Source organism: Carcharhinus amblyrhynchos, chromosome 22 (assembly GCF_965287045.1).
Source record: "Carcharhinus amblyrhynchos chromosome 22, sCarAmb.v2.hapA, whole genome shotgun sequence".
NCBI lineage: Eukaryota > Metazoa > Chordata > Chondrichthyes > Carcharhiniformes > Carcharhinidae > Carcharhinus > Carcharhinus amblyrhynchos.
In genome coordinates, this window is record NC_137345.1 from 8,302,633 (window position 1) to 8,321,770 (window position 19,138).

The window sequence follows — 19,138 nt, forward strand, 5'->3', positions numbered from 1 at the left end:
AGTACAGCAATGGTGCTTTGCCTCATTCCGTGCTGTGCATTTTTCCTGCAGCAAGGTTTATTTATTATTCACAAGCAAGGCTTACGTTAACACTGCAATGAAGTTACTGTTCAGGTCAATGCACTTAACCAGCACATCTTTCAAAATGTGGGAGGAAACCAGAGCACCCGGGGGAAATATATCAAATAAATTGGCTGGACCTAAACCTGGTGTTGTCAGACCTTTTACTGTGAAACACACACAGACAGTGACCTGAGTCGGGAATTGAACCCAGGTCTCTGGCGCCGTGAAGTAGCCATTGTGTCACCATGCTGTCCACACAAAGACCGGCCTCATTTTCCAAATATTGCTGTTGAGTATATTTGGATGTGCATACTCATTGGGAAATACATTGGTGCTTCGGAAGGTTAGTCATGGTACGAATCAATTCCAGCCTCCAAGATTGCCTGGATCCACTACAGTTTGCATACCACTGCCACAGGTCCACAGCAGACGCCATCTCCCTGGCCCTGCACTCATTCCTGGAACACCTAGGTAACAAAGGTCTCTATGTCAGACTCCTATTTATCGCGTACACCTTCAAAACCATTATTCCTCCGAAACTCATCTCCAGACTCCGTGGTCTGGGGCTCAGCTCGTCCCTCTGACTGCATCCTGAACTTCCTAACCCACAGACTGCAATCAGTGAGGATAGGGGAACAGCACGACATAGCCTGTGCAGTATCCAGTGCCTTCAGCCATTGCTTGATTTGGCCCTTTGTACCAGTAAAAGAGCTAAGCAATTTTTCCATCAATTCTACCTGGGCAGGTGAGCCCTATTCTGGCAATAGAACTAAAGACTTGTATGTCAGAATTTGCCACACCCGACTTCAAGCTATTCCAGTACAACTACAACGCTGCAATCAGCCCAATAATGTGGAAAATTGTCCAGATATGTCTTGTAAACAAAAAGCAGGACAAGTCCAGCCAATTACTACCCTATCAGTCTACTCTCAGCAAAGTGATGGAAGGGGTCATCGATAGTACTATCAAGTGGCAATTTATCCCATCCACCCTGCACTTTCCCTTTAATTTCTTCCTTTCAAATACATATCCAATTTACAAAGTTACTATTGAATCTGCTTCATCAGTCTTTCAAGCTCTGCACCTCAGATCTTAACTACTCGCTGCATAATTAATTGTTTCCTTGAATCCCATCTGGTTCTTTAGCTCGTTATCTTAAATCTGTGCCCTCTGGTTACCCACCCACCTGCCCGGGTAGAATCGATGGAGAAATCTTATCAAAATCCTTGGTAATTTTGAACGTGTTAATATCTAGAGAGCATTGGACGAGCTGCCTCACAACAAAAAGGAGTCATTGCATCTTCTGCTCAAACCCTTGGAATAACGGATACGCAACAGAATGGTTTTAAAAACCTGCATTTACAAAGCGCCTTATCAGATTCTTAAGGCACCCCAAGCACACTGTACAGCCAATGAATGACTTTTAAAGGTCTGTGACTGTCATTGTGCAGGCCAATACAGCAGTCAGTTTGGCGATGAGAGGGATAATTGAAGCTTTATTTTGCTGCCAGCTGTATGTCAAGTCATGTTGGGCCAGTATCCACCTCAGCATGAGGACACTGAGCAGATGTTTATATTAGGCACCATTAGTATCAGGCATGCTGGATGAGAATAGCAACTTCCAGGCCATAAATGCGTGTACATTTTTGGGAAGAGCCAAATATTTGATTCTGAATTGATCCAAAACCAGAGATTTTAAGTCTGCTTCACCACGACTTTAATATGGATGATGAAGTGTTTTGTTTATTTGTTCAGCGAATTATGGGATACTGCTTTTCAAGTAACCTTTAGTCAGAAGTGACCTTTCATCTGGATTCTGATGGAAGTTTGTTGTCACGTGTAGGTTTACATTAACACTGCAATGAAGTTACTCTGAAAATCCCATAGTTGCCACACTCGGGCATCTGTTCGGTACACTGAGGGAGGATTTAGCATGGCCAATCGGCACATCTTTCGGACTGTGGGAGAAAACCAGAGGAAACCCACGCAGACATGGGGAGAATGTGCAAGCTCCACAGAGACAGTGACTCAAGCCAGGAATTGAACCCGGGTCCCTGGGTCTGTGAGGCAGCAGTGCTAACCACTGTGCCACTACTGGAGGGGAGAGAAAGAGGAGGACACCGAATGGGAAACATTAACTCTTTCTCTCCACAGAGGTCACCTGAGTTTTTCCAGCACTGCTTGTTTTTATTTCAGATTTCTGGCATCTGCACTATTTTGCCCTTGTGTGACGCTGTTTTTCATCCTTTCATCCCCAGATTGACTTTCCAACTTCTGCGTTCGAAGTCAAGTTCATAACCCCTCCCCCAGCAGAATTCAGTCCCAAGTATGACTTCAGTAGCCTTGATGATGCATCGAGGAAGCATCTGAAGGAAGTGATGCAGAAGAAGTCCCTCTTCTGGTAAGAACTTTATTATGATAATGCTGATGACTGTTGATATCCTGGGAGGAAGTGGAAGAGTTGGTGTTGGATGCTGGCCACTCCAGAGCCCTGCTTGAAGCCTCTTAAGAGTATAAGAAACCATCACACTTCCAATGGTAGGACAGTCAGAGACATACATCCCCTGGTCTCCAAACATTTCCAGTTAACAGCAGTAACACCTGGAATATATCCACTCATCTCCAATCATTGTTGCGTTGTTGTTAATGTCCGGTCTATTTTAAGAATGATTTACTCTGGCTAAAATTAGTTCCTTTTTATCTTGGGGTTGCTCCGAAACTGACTCGTGGTAGGTTGCACCGATTCATTCATTTAAAATCAGACTTCCTCGCTAGAGATTCAAACGTGAACTGTTGGGATCACCCAACAGGTCAGGCAACATCTGCGAAGAGAAAAAAATTATATTTCAGGCTGACTTATCTTTCGCCAAACCTGGAAAGCTTAAGAGACTCAATGAGAGATTTTAACAAGAGTTTCAAAGCAAGTTCAGAGCCAGGGATGGGATTGGAGTGGGGAGGACTGGGAAAGAAAGATTGAAAAGGAAGGGTGTGGAGGAGGGCAAGAGTGATTAAATGGCAAAAGGGCAAGTAAAGAAACAAAAAAAAAAGGAAGGTATAGAGGGTGTATGTGGTTACACGAGAGAAAATGGGAGCAGTGATTAATATCTAACCTTCAACTCCACGTTGAAGCAGGAAGTTGTAAAGTGCCAAATCTCGAGGTGCAGCACTGCTGTCCCAGCTTGTATTGAACTGACATTGGTGCAGAAGGCTAAGGACATGGAGGCCACCTTGGTGGTGGGATAAGAATTCAGATAGCAAACAGCTGGATGTGTGCGGGTGCACGTGTGTGTACGTATGTGTGCGCACACGCGATTGTTAATTCCTGCATGCAGTAGGTGGGGATGCGATGGGGCTGAACGGCAAGATTGAGTAGCCACCAACTCGCACGTGACTAATGGCCACTTCGCTAGACGCGGGGTGGTGCTGGTGCACACAGGCCTTTACCTGGCAAGAAGTCACCATCTTCAAGAGAAGGGCCAAGAGAACACTGATGTGTAGAGAGGGAAAGTAAATTCAGCTCCCACCTACAAAAATTATGAGAGGCGCAGACAGGATGGAAGGTCAGAGGCTTTTTTCATGGCTAGAAGTGTCAATTACAAGAGGCTCAAGGTGAGAGGGGGAAATTTTAAGAGAGATGTGCAGGGGAAGTTTTTCACATAGAGAGTAGCAGACTTCTGAAACACACTGCCAGAGGAGATGGTGGAAGCAGGCACATTAGCAACAATTAAGAGGCATTTGGATGGTTACATGAATGGGGAGGGAATGGAGAGGGATATGGACCGAGTAAGGGCAGAAGGTGTTTCTTTTTAAACTTAGGGCGTCATGGCAGGCATGGGCTTGGAGGGCCGAAGGGCCTGTTTCTGTGCTGTACTTTTCTTTGATCCTTTTGCTCTTTTGTTCACTAAACCCCATTGAACATGTAACTAGTATTTAAAATTAAGAGAATATGACCACTAATCTAGGCAATGTAGAGGCAGGTGAAGAATTACATCTTCGAAGTAACAAGGGAGGAAAGCCATCTTGCAATTATATAACACCTTTCAAGTCTTCAGATCATCCCAAAGTGCTTCACCATCAATATGTGTTCACTGCTGTTTTGCAGGCACAATTTATGGATAGCAATTGAGGCAAATAACCAAATAATCTTGGTTGTAACGACTGAGGGTTAAAAATTGCCCAGGAGACTGGAAGAACTCTTGCTGCTTTTCTTCACCATAAGATACTTCATGGCTGGAATTTTGCCGGAATGCCAGCCCCGATTCTGGGGACGGGCTCCGCTCGGAGAACAGCGTTCACCGTTGGCCTCGGGCACGATCGTGTGAAACTTGGGCAGACGTGCCAGTAAAATTCAATCCACCTTGACACAAATCCAATGTTTCTTGCGCTATCTCCCTCTAACATACCAATTGCAGCCACACACACCATCCTATTACCCCATTCACCAAAAGGATTTTTAAAAAGGAAACAATCACAGCTGTGAATAACAAGGGACATGGCAGGAAAATGACCCCTTTCCTCGGGATATTTTATTTTGCTGTTTCCGTCATTTCCTTGCAATAGGAAGACATTCTGTAAGCGTGCAGTGCAGGTCTGCTATGGCCTGTGTGTGTTCGTCACGGACATAAGGAAAACCCTCCTTTTGACAATGTGTATTGTTTTGTGTTGAATCAGTTACTATCAGTGCATTTCAGTGAGAAAGAATGGAAAGCATTGGCTACTGATCAGGAATTGAGATTCTCGCTGGTTTGCTTTGTTCCCTTTCAGCCGCCTTCTTAATCCTTCTGCTGCTAAAGCTGTTTGGATGAAGAGTAGGCCATTCAGCCCCTCGAGCCTGTTCCACCATTTCAGGTTAGATCATGGCTGATGTCTGCCTCAACTTCACCCAAACCGGATTTGGTTATTTATTCCTCAAACCCTTTCCCAACAACATATATATTTAGGTGAGGCGATGGCCTAGTGCTATTATCACTGGTCTATTAATCCAGAAACTCAGCTTATGCTCTGGGGACCCGGTTCGAATCCCGCCACGGCAGATGGTGGAATTTGAATTCAATAAAAAATATCTAGAATTAAGAATCTACTGATGGGCATGAAAACATTTTCGATTGTCAGAAAAACCCATCTGGTTCACTGATGTCCTTCAGGAAAGGGAATCTGCCGTCCTTATCTGGCCTGGCCGACATGTGACTCCAGTGCCACAGCAATGTGGTTGACTCTCAACTGTCCTCGGGCAACTTGAGGTGGGCAATAAATGTTGGCCAGTCAGTGATGCCCATGTCCCACAAATGAATAAAAAACATATCATTCTCAGTTTTAGCTTTTACAAATAAATCCTAGTCCGAATAGCTTTTTGAGGGAGAGAATTCCAAATTTCCTTTGTGTGAACAAGTGCTTCCTGGCGTCACCATGGAACAGCCTAGCTCAAATTTTAAAGTTAATGTCTATTTGTTCTTTGTTCCCCCAGTAGAAGGAATACCTTCTCTCTCTATCCTGTCAACCCTTCTAATCATCTTAAGGCACCCAATTACATCAACATTAATCTTCTACATTCCAGGAGAAGTGACCCTGGTCTGTACAACCTGTTCTCATCATGTAACACTTTTATCCCCAGTATCATTCTGGCCCTGGGTTAGATTAGTTAACCTTGGACAGTTTAGTCTGTCGGGCTCAATGATGCGTTTATTCTCGAGTTTTTATAGGTGAGACTGACTAACCATGCTTAATGACTAGAATCACAGCTGACTAAAGTGCAATAGTAAAGCCAGCCAATTTCAAGCTTCACCCACCTTCCGCTCCCACAGCCTTATCTCTATCAATTCACTGCATCTGCTCCACGTAAATCAACTTTGTATGTACCCCATCCTTAAACGTGGCAAGCGGGGACATGTGTTGGAAAATGACTCTACCACACTTAATTTGGCAGCTTTCTGTAATATGATTGGAAACTAGTTTCCATCACAATACATTCCTTGCTCTAATTCCAAACATCTGGGTGTAATTTCTAATTGAGTAAATATATGTTACCTACATCATCCATCTTGACACAAATTGCCAGCTCCTTTATACATTGGAGTCACTATAATCACAGGCATCATTACCCATAGCTACAAGCCCCACAGTCATAGATTATGTTGTCCATGTACCCAAAACGGTGCCTGTGGTTTTACTCATCCAACCTACAGTTAAACGGTTAAATTCCATTTGCGTAAAGCTGTATTCTTTGTTAACTATACATATCCTAAATGGGCCAGGCTTATCATGTAAATATTTCATCAGTTCTTCTTTGTTTATTGAAATAAGAATCCTAAACATTCATTCGGGCTTCTGTAACATTCTGGGCGGGATTCACTGATTGCACGCGCCCCGAAGTCTACCCAAAAGGACGGCACGGTGGCACAGTGGTTAGCATTGCCGTCTCACAGCTCCAGGGACCCAAGTTCGATTCCCGGCTTGGGTGACCGCCTGTGCAGAGTTTGCACATTCTCCCCCGTGTCTGCGTGGGTTTCCTCCAGGTGCTCTGGTTTCCTCCCACAGTCCGAAAGATGTGCGGGTTAGCCAGATTGGTCATGCTAAATTGCCCCTTGGTATCACGGGATGCGTGGGTTAGAGGGATTAGGCGGGTAAATGGGTGGGACTACGGGGATAGGGCATGGGTGGAATTGTTGTTGGTGCGGACACAATGGGCCAAATGGCCTCCTTCTGCACTGTAAGGATTCTATAGAACATAGAAAAACTATAGCACAAACAGGCTCTTCGGCCCACAAGTTGCGCCGAACATATCTCTACCTACTAGGCTTACCCATAACCCTCAATCTTATTAAGTCCCATGTACTCATCCAGAAGCCTCTGAAAAGATCCTATCGAATTTGCCTCCACCACCACTGCCAGGCAGCCGATTCCACGCACCCACCACCCTCTGAGTGAAAAACTTACCCCTGACATCTCCTCTGTACCTACTCCCCAGCACCTTAAACCTGTGTCCTCTTGTGGCAACCATTTCAGCCCTGGGAAAAAGCCTCTGAGAATCCACCCGATCAATACCTCTCAACATCTTATACACCTCTATCAGGTCACCTCTCATCCTTCGTCTCTCCGAGGAGAAAAGACTGAGCTCTCTCAACCGATCATGATTTCTATTCTATGAATTCCCATCCGAGCCCATTTTAAATGGCCCGTCAAATTTTCTGTCTCACCCGCTATGATTCCTGCGATGGGTGATACAGGAGAATTTTCAACCTCTCAGTCTGTTGGGGAACGTGCCATGCAGTATGATGTGGGACAGATACTGAGTGTGATGTGTTGGGGTAAAGATGACGGGTTGTGCGGAAGTGCAGCTGGTAACAGTGCCAGCCCTCATTGCGGTGTGCCTTAGTTGTCCTAAGCTGTGGAATACCCTCCCTGAACCTCATCACCTCTCCCGCATCCTTCAACGTGTTCCTTAAAACCTACCTTTTAGACCAAGCTTTCAATCATCTGTCCTAATATCTCCTTGGATGGCTCGGTATTAGGTTTTGTTTGATAATGTTCCTGTGAAGTGCTTTGGAAGGGCTAATTGTTCTTACTGGTCAGCATGTGTGAAGTGATACAGTGAATAGGTGTGTTTGTGTGTAAATTGAGACAACAGCAAGAATTGCAGAAACAATTTGATTAAGGGTTTTGATAGAATAATTAAGGACAAACTGTTTCCAGTGTCAGCAGAGTTAGTAACCACAGGGCACAGATTTCAAATAATAGATGAAAGAATCAGAGGGGCAATTGGGATTTTTGTTTGTTTATGCAGAGAGTTGTATCTGGAATGCACCGAGTGAAATGTTGGTGGAAGCAGGGTCAATAGCGGGTATGATGTTTCCGGTTTGCCGATTGGCGCGATGAGCCATTAGGGATTGTGTGCAAGGCCAGAAATCGGGTTCACACGCTGTTTTTCCAGCGGGATCAGCTTTCAACAGCGCAAAGCCAATTTGAATATTAATATCATCATTAATATGACATTAACGCATTCTGCCCGGTCGTTTATGGCCTCACAACGCTTACCACCTCGCTGGTTTGATCTCGCACACCAGCATGAAGCACTACTGGTCTCCACAGTGAGGGAGATCAAACGTGAATGCCACGCCGGGGTGGGGAGGAGAGACCGGAAACCACTGAAGGTGGTCGGGGACGTGCCCATTGGACAGGGTGCCCATCTATCACCCTAACTCTGCCCATCTGGCACCCTGACAATGCGCAGTTGGCCAGTGCAGAGGGTGTGGCCTAAGTGGAGGTGGGACCTGTGGGGTGGGCCTATGATGGGGGAACCTGTGGGGGTTGGGCAGTGACCAGGGAGCAGGGTATATAGGGTAAGGTATGTTGGCGGGGGGGAGGGTTTTGGGCCATAGAGGGGTCCGCCAGGGGTACTCAGGAACGTCCTGAGAATCCTGATGCCCCAGTAGTAGCAACCCGTGTTGGTGTGAGGTATGCAGCGATGTTGAGGGGGAAGAGTGTGGTCCAATGTCCGTAGGGGCAAGAGGGAGGGAGGAGTATCACAGTTCACTGAGAGATTGGGATACCCTATGCCGTGGTGCCCAAACACTCTAAAGCTGGCTTCACCAGCAAGCTTTGGCTTAGAATCTTCCTGCTGTCAAAAAAGTTGACAAGAGTATGGTAAGATTGCATTGCCAAACTCGCCCAAAAAACAAGCATGAAACACACCCATTTTCAGACTTTTATGACATGAATTCTTCTAGTAAGACTGCACCCAGCAACTTTCAATAGGGAACTGGATATAAACTTAAAAGGGGGGCAAAAATTCTCTTTGAAGATAGATGAAGGGAATTAAAATTAATTGATTCACTCTCTGAGGGCCAGCACAGACCAAATGGTGCAGCATCATTCTGTGCCCTGCATCAGTTTAGAGCTGAAACGGCCATTAACAAATGGAACTGAACAAAATGGAGGAATTAGTCAGTCTTTAAAGCCGCTCTGCATGTAATTGTCAGGCCTTTGAGAACTAAACACACCCTGCCACTCTCCCCACCCCGAACCACCCACAGGTATGGAGAAAAAACCCAAGGGAAAAATACGCCAGAAAATTCCTCTCTGCACCTTCTCCCTCAGAAGATCTAAACCAGTCCAGGAGATCACATGGCTCAAGTATTGTTTGTAAAGATTTTTACCTTCTATATGGTCTAATAAAGGATGGTACCATAGTGATATTATTTCTGAGCAGTCTGGACTAATGACCTGTAGAAATGCCTTCAAGTTCCACCACAGCAATGGGGAAATTTAACTTCAATAAATAAATTAATCTGAAATAAAATGCTAGTCTCATTTAATAGTGATCATGAAATTAATGGTTTGTTGTAAATACCAAGAAATCCCACAACACCAGTTTAAAGTCCAAACAGGTTTATGTGTAGCAAACGCTGCAAGCTTTCGGGACAGCCTGTCCCTTCGTCAGGTGGCTGGGAGTTCTGGTCGTAAAAATGACACAAATCATTTTGTAAATACGCAGCTGCTTTACTAAGGTCCTTTTAAGGGGGGAAATCTGCCTTCCTTACCTGGTCTGGCCTATGTGTACCTCCAGACTCAGAGTAATGTGGTTGACCCTTAGCTGCCCTCTGAAAGGCCGAGCAAGCCATACAATCGCATCAGACTGCTATGGAAATCACTGTCGGGTGTACCTACGTGGACTGCAGTGGTTCAAGAAGGTGGCTCACCACCAGCTTCTCGAGGACAATCAGGGATGGGCAATAAATGGTGACCTTGTCTCCGACATTCACATCTCAAGCGCAAATATAAAAATAAATCTTGAAGGCATGACATATCCATTCTGAGGAATCGTACAAAAAAAATTGTTTTCTGAAAGTCCTGCAGATGAATGGAAACAAACCCAATCAGTCATTCAATAGCTGAATGACTCTATTAGAAATGACATTTAAAAAATCCCTGCAGTGTGGCTGATGTGCGCCTTTTCAATTTCCCTTCCAGAAAATCGCTCACCACAGAAATTTTATCTTTTTGAGGTTTTTTTTGTATAATTTCCCAATTGCTCAGACAAATCATCACAGGAAGATTTAATATTTCCTTTCCTTAAAGTGGCTTTGCACTCTGTTTCCCCACTTCTCTTTCCCCTAGGCACACGTCCAATTCCTTGTGTAGCGCAGACGCTTTCTGTTCTTGCATCGGCCCGGTTTGTCTGTGTTCAGTTCAGATCATCACAGCACCAGGGACCCGAGTTCGATTCCATCCTTGCCTGTGTGGAGTTTGTACACTTCCCCCATGTCTGCGTGGGTTTCCTCCGGGTGCTCCGGGGTCCTCTCTCGCAGTCCAAAACACATGTTGGTTAGGTGCATTGGCCATGCTAAATTCTCCCTCGGTGTACCCAAACAGGCGCTGGAGTGTGGCGGCTAGGGAATTTTTACAGTAACTTCATTGCAGTTTTAATGTAAGCCTGCTTGTGACAGTGATGAACCTTAACCTTAGTTGGCAACCTCCCACAGTTCTACGCCAAATCTTTCATAATTTCCCAGAGATCAAATGACTAAGGGAAGTCACTAAAACAGGGGATGGGATCAGGTGTCTGTTTGCTCACCCTGTGGGCTGTAATTTGATCAGGCTGTGATGTGCCAGGGAAGCAGTGTAATCCAATAATTGCTGACAAGCAAAGCCAAGGGCTAACAATGAAAGACCAGACACATGAGCCTTCGAGCTGTCCAGCTCACCGCTCAGCATCTGGATTCCTCGTCATGGCCTCCACCTGTTTATTTTCATGTATTGAACACCCAATTGTAAAGTGAAGCTGGTAAACAGTAGAAAGACTTGCATTTCTACGGCACTTTCCACACCGTCAACAGGGCCCTCAGTGCTTTACAACAGATAAGGTAGTGTTGCAATGGAGGAATAATGGGGAACAGTGTGGGATATTTCAGCAGAGGTAGAGTAGGATCAGGTGTTCATAGGTGCACCAGCTGGTCCCGTCTTCCATAATTCCTCAAGCTGATAGTACGTATCTTCAGAGCAGCATTGCATGTTTGGAGCCCAACTCCAGCCTATGCACTTAAGAACATAAGAAATAGGAGCAGGAGTAGGCCATCCAGCCCTTCGAGCCTGCCCCACCATTCAATAAGATCATGGCTGATCTGTCGTGTCTCAGTTCCACATTCCCGCCCTCTCCCCATAACCCCTAATCCCCTCGCTTATCAAAAACCCATCAACCCGCGTCTTAAAAATATTTAGCGAGGCAGCCTCCACCACTTCAACGGGCAGAGAATTCCAGAGATTCACCACCCTTTAAGTGAAGAAGTTCCTCCTCAACTCCGTTCTAAACCACCCCCCCTTTATCTTGAGGCTGTTCCCCCTAGTCCTACTGTCCTTTCTGAGCGGGAAGAGCCTCTCCACCTCTATCCTATCCATCCCATTCATCATCTTATACGTCTCAATGAGATCTCCCCTCATTCTTCTAAACTCTAATGAGTACAAGCCTAGTTTATTCAGCCTCTCCTCATAGCTCAAGCCCCTCAACTCCGGAATCAGCCTAGTAAACCTCCTCTGCACTCCCTCCAAGGCCAAAATATCCTTGCGTAAGTACGGCGTCCAAAACTGCACACAGTACTCCAGCTGCGGCCTCACCAATGCCCTATACAGCTGCAGCAAGACCTCCCTACTTTTATATTCAATCCCCCTCGCTATGAAGGCCAGCATCCCATTAGCCTTCCTGACCACCTGCTGCACCTGCAAGCTGGGTTTTTGCGACTCATGCACAAGGACCCCCATAGAATAGAATCCCAAAATTGCAGAAGGAGGCCATTTGGCCCATCGTGTTTGCACCCACTCAGGCTCAACCTCGCTCTATCCTCATAGCTCCACCTATTTAACCTACTAATCCCCCGAACCTACACATCTTGGGACACTAAGGGGTAATTTAGCATGGCCAATCCACCGCCTAACCTGCACATCTTTGGACTGTGGGAGGAAACTGGAGGAAATCCATGCAGACACGGGAAGAACATGCTTCATACGGGGAAAATGGAAGCAGGGAGGTGGTTGGAAATAATATTTTTGAAGTCATTTTCAGCAGTTACGCTGCAGAGATCTTTAGAAATGATGTCAGAAAGACAAAGATTGGAGTGCACACAACTAAAGCAAATAGCTGTTCCCAAAGTAGAAATAACCTTAGCCAAATTAGAACGGCTGAACCAGAATGTTAATGTCCTAAAGATTATTTGCTGATATCCAAAGGGGAAAGGATGGAATATTTGCTTCATGCTGAAGGATTGTTGAGGGTATTTGTGGAGTAGACTGCCACCTGGTGCAGTGGATATCTTTGGCAGTGAGGCAGTGTTAGAGGGACCTAAAGTAAATTTCCATTCAGCAGAGAGCAGAAGGGCACGGGTTTTGAGTGAAGGGAGAGATGAGGATTCGTGGCAGGGTCGGTAATGATCAGATCAGGAGACCGGGGCGTCATTACCAGCTCAACTGTGACATTTTACTTCTGTTTCTGCGTCCTTAGTTTATGATTGACGTGCACACGCAATGAGTTAATTAAAACCTTGTATTTTTTTTCACTCTCTTCCTTCCTCCCCCCCCCCCCCCCCCCCCCGTGACTTCTGCTGTTCATGCAACGTCGCTGGTCAGTGGAACACTTGGGACCCCCACCCACCCCCAGGCCAACATGAACACAGCCATTTAACTGGACTGCAGCTTAATTGACATCTGCTCCTGGATTCTGCTTTTCTCCAGGGGCAACATTTCTCCTTCCTTTTCACCCTGACTGACAGAACGCCCCTTCGATCTCCACGATCGACCCGGGGTTTTTTTTTAGTTTTTATCTGGTGGCAGTCAGAAGTGGAAAACTTTTTTTTTTCAAATTTTAATTTGCGCTGGGGACGCGAGTTATTGTGCAAATAAAAAAGCTGCGTTGGTTAACCATTCAAAGTTGCCCTGACAACGTCCAAGGGCATTGAGACTCTGTCGCATAATTGGAGTCACGCCTGGGTCAGGGAAGTTCCCTTCCCCCCCCCCAACCCCCCGCAAGGCATGCATGGGTTTTAATGACAATACGACAGCCTTTCACAGTGATTTTTTTTTTAAACCTAGACTTTTCAGATCTGTTTAATTAAAATTTGCAACGTGCTGAAGTGAGATTTGATTTCCCAACCCCTGGCTGCCAGTCCATCGCATTAACCACACCACAACACTACCTCTTCAAAAAGGGTATTTTAAAATATTATTTTCATCGGTTTTACAAGGAGTCCCCCTCCCCACCTCAATACTAATACAATGGGTGTTTTAAAAAATACTCCTCTTAGATTTCACAAGCCCCTTAACCTGTGTCCGAGTGGATTTCCTCTGGGTGCTCTGGTTTCCTCCCACCTGCTTAGACGTGCTGGTTAGGGTGCATTGACCCGAACAGGCGCCAGACTGTGGCGACTCGGGGAATTTCACAGTAACTCTGTTGCAGCATTAATGTCAGCCTTACCAATAAATAAATTTTACTTTAACATTCTCTCACTGAGCACATCGTTGTCTGGTTGACAACGGGTGCAGGGTACAGTGTTTCCTGTTGTCTATCAGTGCCCAATTGTTCTGCTGTCAGAGGGTGTATGGATCTCTGGTTATTGTAATGCTAACCGTGCGTTAACTGGAGCATCCTCGTAACAAGTCAGTGGCAAAGCCTTCAGAGAAAGTTGGCTAAATATTGACGACGATCGCTGTATTGAAAGAAAAATAACATGAATCATTAAAGAGGGGATGATGGACAAGTTCAGGTTGAAAACCATGATAAAAGAATATTGTCTTCTGTAAGTGACTGGTTTCCATCACCTCTTTGTACACCTCCTCCTCCCCCCTCTCCCAGCCTATGTCTGTAGAATCAATCCGGCCCAGTCCCCTCAGTTCTATCTTCTTGCATATCATTGATTTTAATCGTTCCAACATGTAATGATGTCAATCACGCCATTGAGGTTGGCCTTTGGAGTATGAACCCCCCCCCGATTAAGGAGTCACAAAAAGATGTCCTTGATTAAGGAGTAAATTGATGTGCCCATCAGGGAGTCCTTGCCTTGTATTTAACAGAGCATCAGTTCCTCTGGCACTCCTGAAGGTAGACTGCTGACTGCGAGCATTCTGCGTACTGCTGTTGGAATTGTAAATAAAGGCATTTTGGTGAATTGACTTCTGCCTTTGAAGACATATTACACAGCATTTCAGCTGCCAAGGCTCAAAGCATTGGAATTCCCTCCTTAAACCTCTCAGCCTTTCCATCTCTCTCTCTCTCCTCCTTCTAAGATGCTCTTTTAAACCTATTTTTTTGACCAAGCTTTTGGTCACCAATCCTAATATGTCATAGAACCATAGAATCCTGATAGTGCAGAAGGAGGCCATTTGGCCCATCGAGCCTACACCGACAACAATCCCACCCAGGCCCTATCACTGAAACCCCATATATTGACCCTGCTAATCCCCCTGACACTAGTGGACAACTCAGCATGGCCGATCCACCTAACCTGCATATCTTTGGACTATGGGAGGAAACCAGAGCACCCGGGGGAAATCCACGCAGACACGAGGAGAGCGTGCAGATTCCGCACAGACAGTGACCCAAGCCGGGAATCAAACCCGGATCCCTGGTGCTGTGAGGCAGCAGTGCTAACCACTGTGCCACCTGCGGGGATCTCCTGCTTTTGCCTAAGAGTCTGCTGCCACTCACTATCCAGACTCCAGGCAGTTGGACGCGTGGCTATTCCTGTGTGGTAGCAGAAGGCTGCTGCTATGCATGGAATTGTATCTTGACAAATTGTCAACTTTGACAAGAGGGTTGGGTTGGAAAAGTAAATTTGTCAAACCCTGCAGTGGGGGTAAAGCAAGTTCATTCTATTTGTGCAGGCTGGAATTCATTCAATTCAAATGGACCTTCTGTTGACTCCGAGAACAAGTTTGACATAATTAGGTTCTGTGTATTAATGTTGTGGATGTATATGCCCTGTTTGTGAACAGAACTCCCACTTACCTGATGAAGGGGCAGCACTCTGAAAGCTAGTGGCTTGTGCTACCAGATAAACCTGTTGGACTTTAATCTGGTGTTGTGAACTTCTTACTGTGCATTAATGTTACCCAGGGCAGATTTAAGCTCTTTCTTAGTAATGCCTCCTCATGTGTAACTTTATGTCACATGGATTCAAATTAATGCCTTACCATGACCCACGTTAGGAAGTTTCCAGCAACAAGCCTGACCTATGCAACCAGGATGGAGCAAGAGTGTCTGAGGGGTCGTTTCCCATCTCTGGCTACTTTTGATGTCCTCTGAGGTCAGATGGTTATGTGCAGTAACGATGTCGTTGTGTCTTTGGTGTCTAGTGCTGACTGATGACCAACTTCTGCTTCTGTTGACCCGATGTCGTGTCTTTGGTGTCTAGTGCTGACTGATGACCAACTTCTGCTTCTGTTGACCCGATGTCGTTGTGTCTTTGGTGTCTAGTGCTGACTGATGACCAACTTCTGCTTCTGTTGACCCTCATCACCACCCCCCACCTCCTCCCCCAACTCCCAATCCCCTGCAGGCTGACAGAAGCTGACAAGAAGCTGTTGTGGGAGAAGCGATATTACTGTCACGCAGAATGCAGCTGCCTGCCTCTGGTGCTTGCCAGCGCCCCCAGCTGGGAGTGGGCCTGCCTGCCCGATATCTACACCCTGCTCAAGCAGTGGAATTGTCTCGGTCACCTAGATGCACTGGGTTTGCTCCATGCGACGTAAGTACTGCAACAAACACGAGTATAGACAAGGTAATGGCTCATTTTCCCACAGTGTCATTGCAGGTCCATTGCTTTTAAAAGTATGTTGTTGATGGCCATTTCACCCAGTTACATCATCGATCCACAATAAACCATCAGAACAAAAAAGGCTTACATATGTATAACATCTTGCAGGAACACAGGATGTCCTGAGGTCCATCACAGCCTAAGAAGCATTTTTAAGGTGTAATTACTGATATGATATAGGAAACATGATATATTATGTTGTTGGTTGTGCACAGCGAACTCCCATAAATAGCAATATGATACTGACCAGTAATCTGTTTTTTGTATATTGATTGAGTGCATTGACCATTCTGAATTACCCCTTGGCGTCAGGAGGACTGCAAAGGTAAATGCATGAGGTTGTGGGGATGGGGCCTGGGTGGGATTGTGGTCGGTGCAAAGTCGATGGGCCGAATGGATTCCTTCTGCACTGTAGGATTCTATAATTCCCAATCTCTCGAATGGTCTTATCTCTTTCATCCTTTCCCATTGTCCTTATCCTCCTTCGAAATTTACCTTTCCCGGGGAATAAAATCTTTTATATTCTCCTCATGGCCACTACTTTCAGGTAACATAAAATTTAATAACCTTGACTTGTTTATTTATGACCTTTTCTAAGTTGTAAATTCATTCGTGCCTCCCTTTGAAATACAACAGTTAAAAACCCAAATCCACTCTTACATCCTAAAGCAATTAAATTCACACATATGCACACGCCCCACAACTTACTTTACAGAATACAATGCTGGACCCCAAAAATATATAAAAACATTTTCTTCCCAGATGAAGTGCCAAGCATGATTGAAGACTTGAACCCAGAACCTTCTGACCTTCTACTACACACTGAGCCACACCTCACACACTAATCTAACATGCTAAGGTCTTATTTCACAAGCATTACTTTACCCAGATGATACTCAAGAATTTCACCATTTAATGTTTGAGGTAGATTTTCTGAGCAGCATAACCTCCCCAACAATGAATGCCAACTAAATAATTCAAACAATGAATGTTGAAAGATTTAAGCGCATCATCATGCATAAAGAATGAAGACACTTGCTCAAGGCACCAGAAATCCCTATGGAATCATACCTCAATGAGGAATTGATAGAAACATTGATAGGAGCAGGAGGAGGCCATTTGGCCCTTCGAGCCTTCTCTGCTATTCATCACGATCATGGCTGATCATCCAACTCAATCCCTAATCCCTGCTTTCTCCCCATTATCTTTGATCCCATTCACCCCAAGTTCTACATCCGGCCACCTCTTGAATACATTCCATGTTTTGGCATCAACTACTTCCTGTGGTAATGAAGTCCACAGGCTCTCCACCCTTTGGGGTCTCCTCACCTCCGTCCTAAATGGTCTGCCCCGAATCCTCAGACTGTGATCCCTCATTCTGATCTTTCAGAAAAGGGGGGAAGGGGATTAATAAGGGGCAAAACATAAATGCATCAGTGGTTTATCCTTTTACTCATTCAGCAGCAGCCACCAAAAGGATCAAGACTTTATTACTTGCTGGGTGGAGAATTAAACCTTAGATTTTGAGATAAAAGATAAGAACAGAAAAAAGATAAGCCCATTAAACCATATTCAGTTTAAATATGGCTGTAGAGTATCTAAACACCATTTCCCAGACTTGATTCAATTTTCTTTTATGTCCTCAGCAAAGGATATCAAGGGGAGGCAATGGCCAAGTGGTATTATTTCTAAACTATTAATCCAGAAATCCAGCTATTGTTATGGAAACCTGGGTTTCCGCAGGTGGTGGAATTTGAATTCAATAAAAAAAATCTGGAATTAAGAATCTGTTAATGATCATGAAACCATTGGTGATTGTTAGAAAAACCCATCTGGTTCATGAATGTCCGTTAGAGAAGGAGATCTGCTGTCCTTACCCAGTCTGGCCTACATGTGACTCCAGAGCCAATGTGGTTGACTCTCTCTGAACAAGGGATACTGGGGATGGGCAATAAATGCTAGTCAGCCAGTGATGCCCATGTCCCATGAATGAATAAAAAAACAATAAGAATCTGTACATCCCAATTTATAAAATTTCAATTGAACTCCACTCTCAGCAACTTTATGGGGGGAGGGAGTTCCAGGCATATGCTAACTGTTTGTGTGATGAAGTGCTTCTTGATATCGCCTCTGATTAGCTTTGCTCTGATTTCTAGGTTGTCACCCTTTATGGTGGACATTCATTTCTCTGTACCTCCCCTCTATCTGATGTGGAGTTGCCAGCGTCGGACTGGAGTAGGCACAGTAAGTAGTCTCCTGGCATTGTGAGACTACTTACTGTGCCTACCCTCTCAAAGCCTTTAATCATTTTGAACACCTCAGGTGATCATCCATTACTCTTAGATACCTGAGGGAATGTGCACCTATTTTGTGCCACGAGTACTGACACGCTAAGCTAATGCCATCCCAGTCAGTGAGCTAATGCTGCCCGATCACAATGCTGGTTCCTTGCTGTTATTCAGATTCCCTGATCAGGAGTTGCGCCATACTGCAGTGCAGTGGATGGAGACCATGTCCACGTCAGAGCTGGTGGATTTCCTACCTCAGTTAGTACAGGTGAGTACTGCTCCTTCACACTACCTGGAATTTATTTTTTATATTCGATTAACTGACTGTGACATTTGAGAGGCTGACTGGCCTATGATGACTAAGACCAAGTGTAATCTTCAGGTGAGTTCGAGGCTGGAGGATAACTGGATCATGATTTACGGAAGTAATTTAATCCACGTTTTAAAGTCAATTTATTTTATTTGCATACCATATAAATGCCAATCAGTTGAAGTTGCCTGTGTAAATTTGTTGCAGTGTAATTACACCCTCCAACCAAAGTGGGTGCTCCATCAACTCTACTTGGGGAATTGGAGGAGAGGGCAGTAGAGGGAGGACATGATTGTCAAATATCAGATTAGCGGCACTAATGTCCTCAAAACGAATAACAATAAGTGTGCCTTATCTACTTAAGATTTAAATTATTGACATTTCATTTCAATCCCAGAGAGATAGTCATCTTCCTGGTGTTTCCTCCTTTGTTGATCTTGCCTTTTATTTCGTACTCATTGTCACTTGTAGCAGGCAGCTGGGCATGTCTGAGTATGATGTGGAGATGCCAGCGTTGGACTGGGTTGGGCACAGTAAGAAGTCTGACAACATCCAAGTTAAAGTCCAACAGGTTTATTTGGAATCATGAGCTTTCAGAACTCTGAAAGCTCTTGGTGTCAAATAAACCTGTTAGACTTTAACCTGGTGTTGTGAGACTTCTACCACGTCTGAGCAGCAAGTGT

The 19,138-nt window shown here is 45.1% G+C and overlaps 1 protein-coding gene across 1 annotated transcript in view; it reads left to right on the top strand.

Annotated features, from left to right (window-relative positions):
- pik3c2b (phosphatidylinositol-4-phosphate 3-kinase, catalytic subunit type 2 beta) overlaps positions 1–19,138 on the top strand; it is a 167,577-nt gene that overhangs the window by 101,255 nt on the left and 47,184 nt on the right. The window contains exons 15-17 of the mRNA XM_080209785.1: positions 2,322–2,464; positions 15,600–15,788; positions 18,320–18,413. Coding sequence (XP_080065911.1) covers positions 2,322–2,464; positions 15,600–15,788; positions 18,320–18,413 — 426 coding nt within the window. The remainder of the gene's footprint in view (positions 1–2,321; positions 2,465–15,599; positions 15,789–18,319; positions 18,414–19,138) is intronic.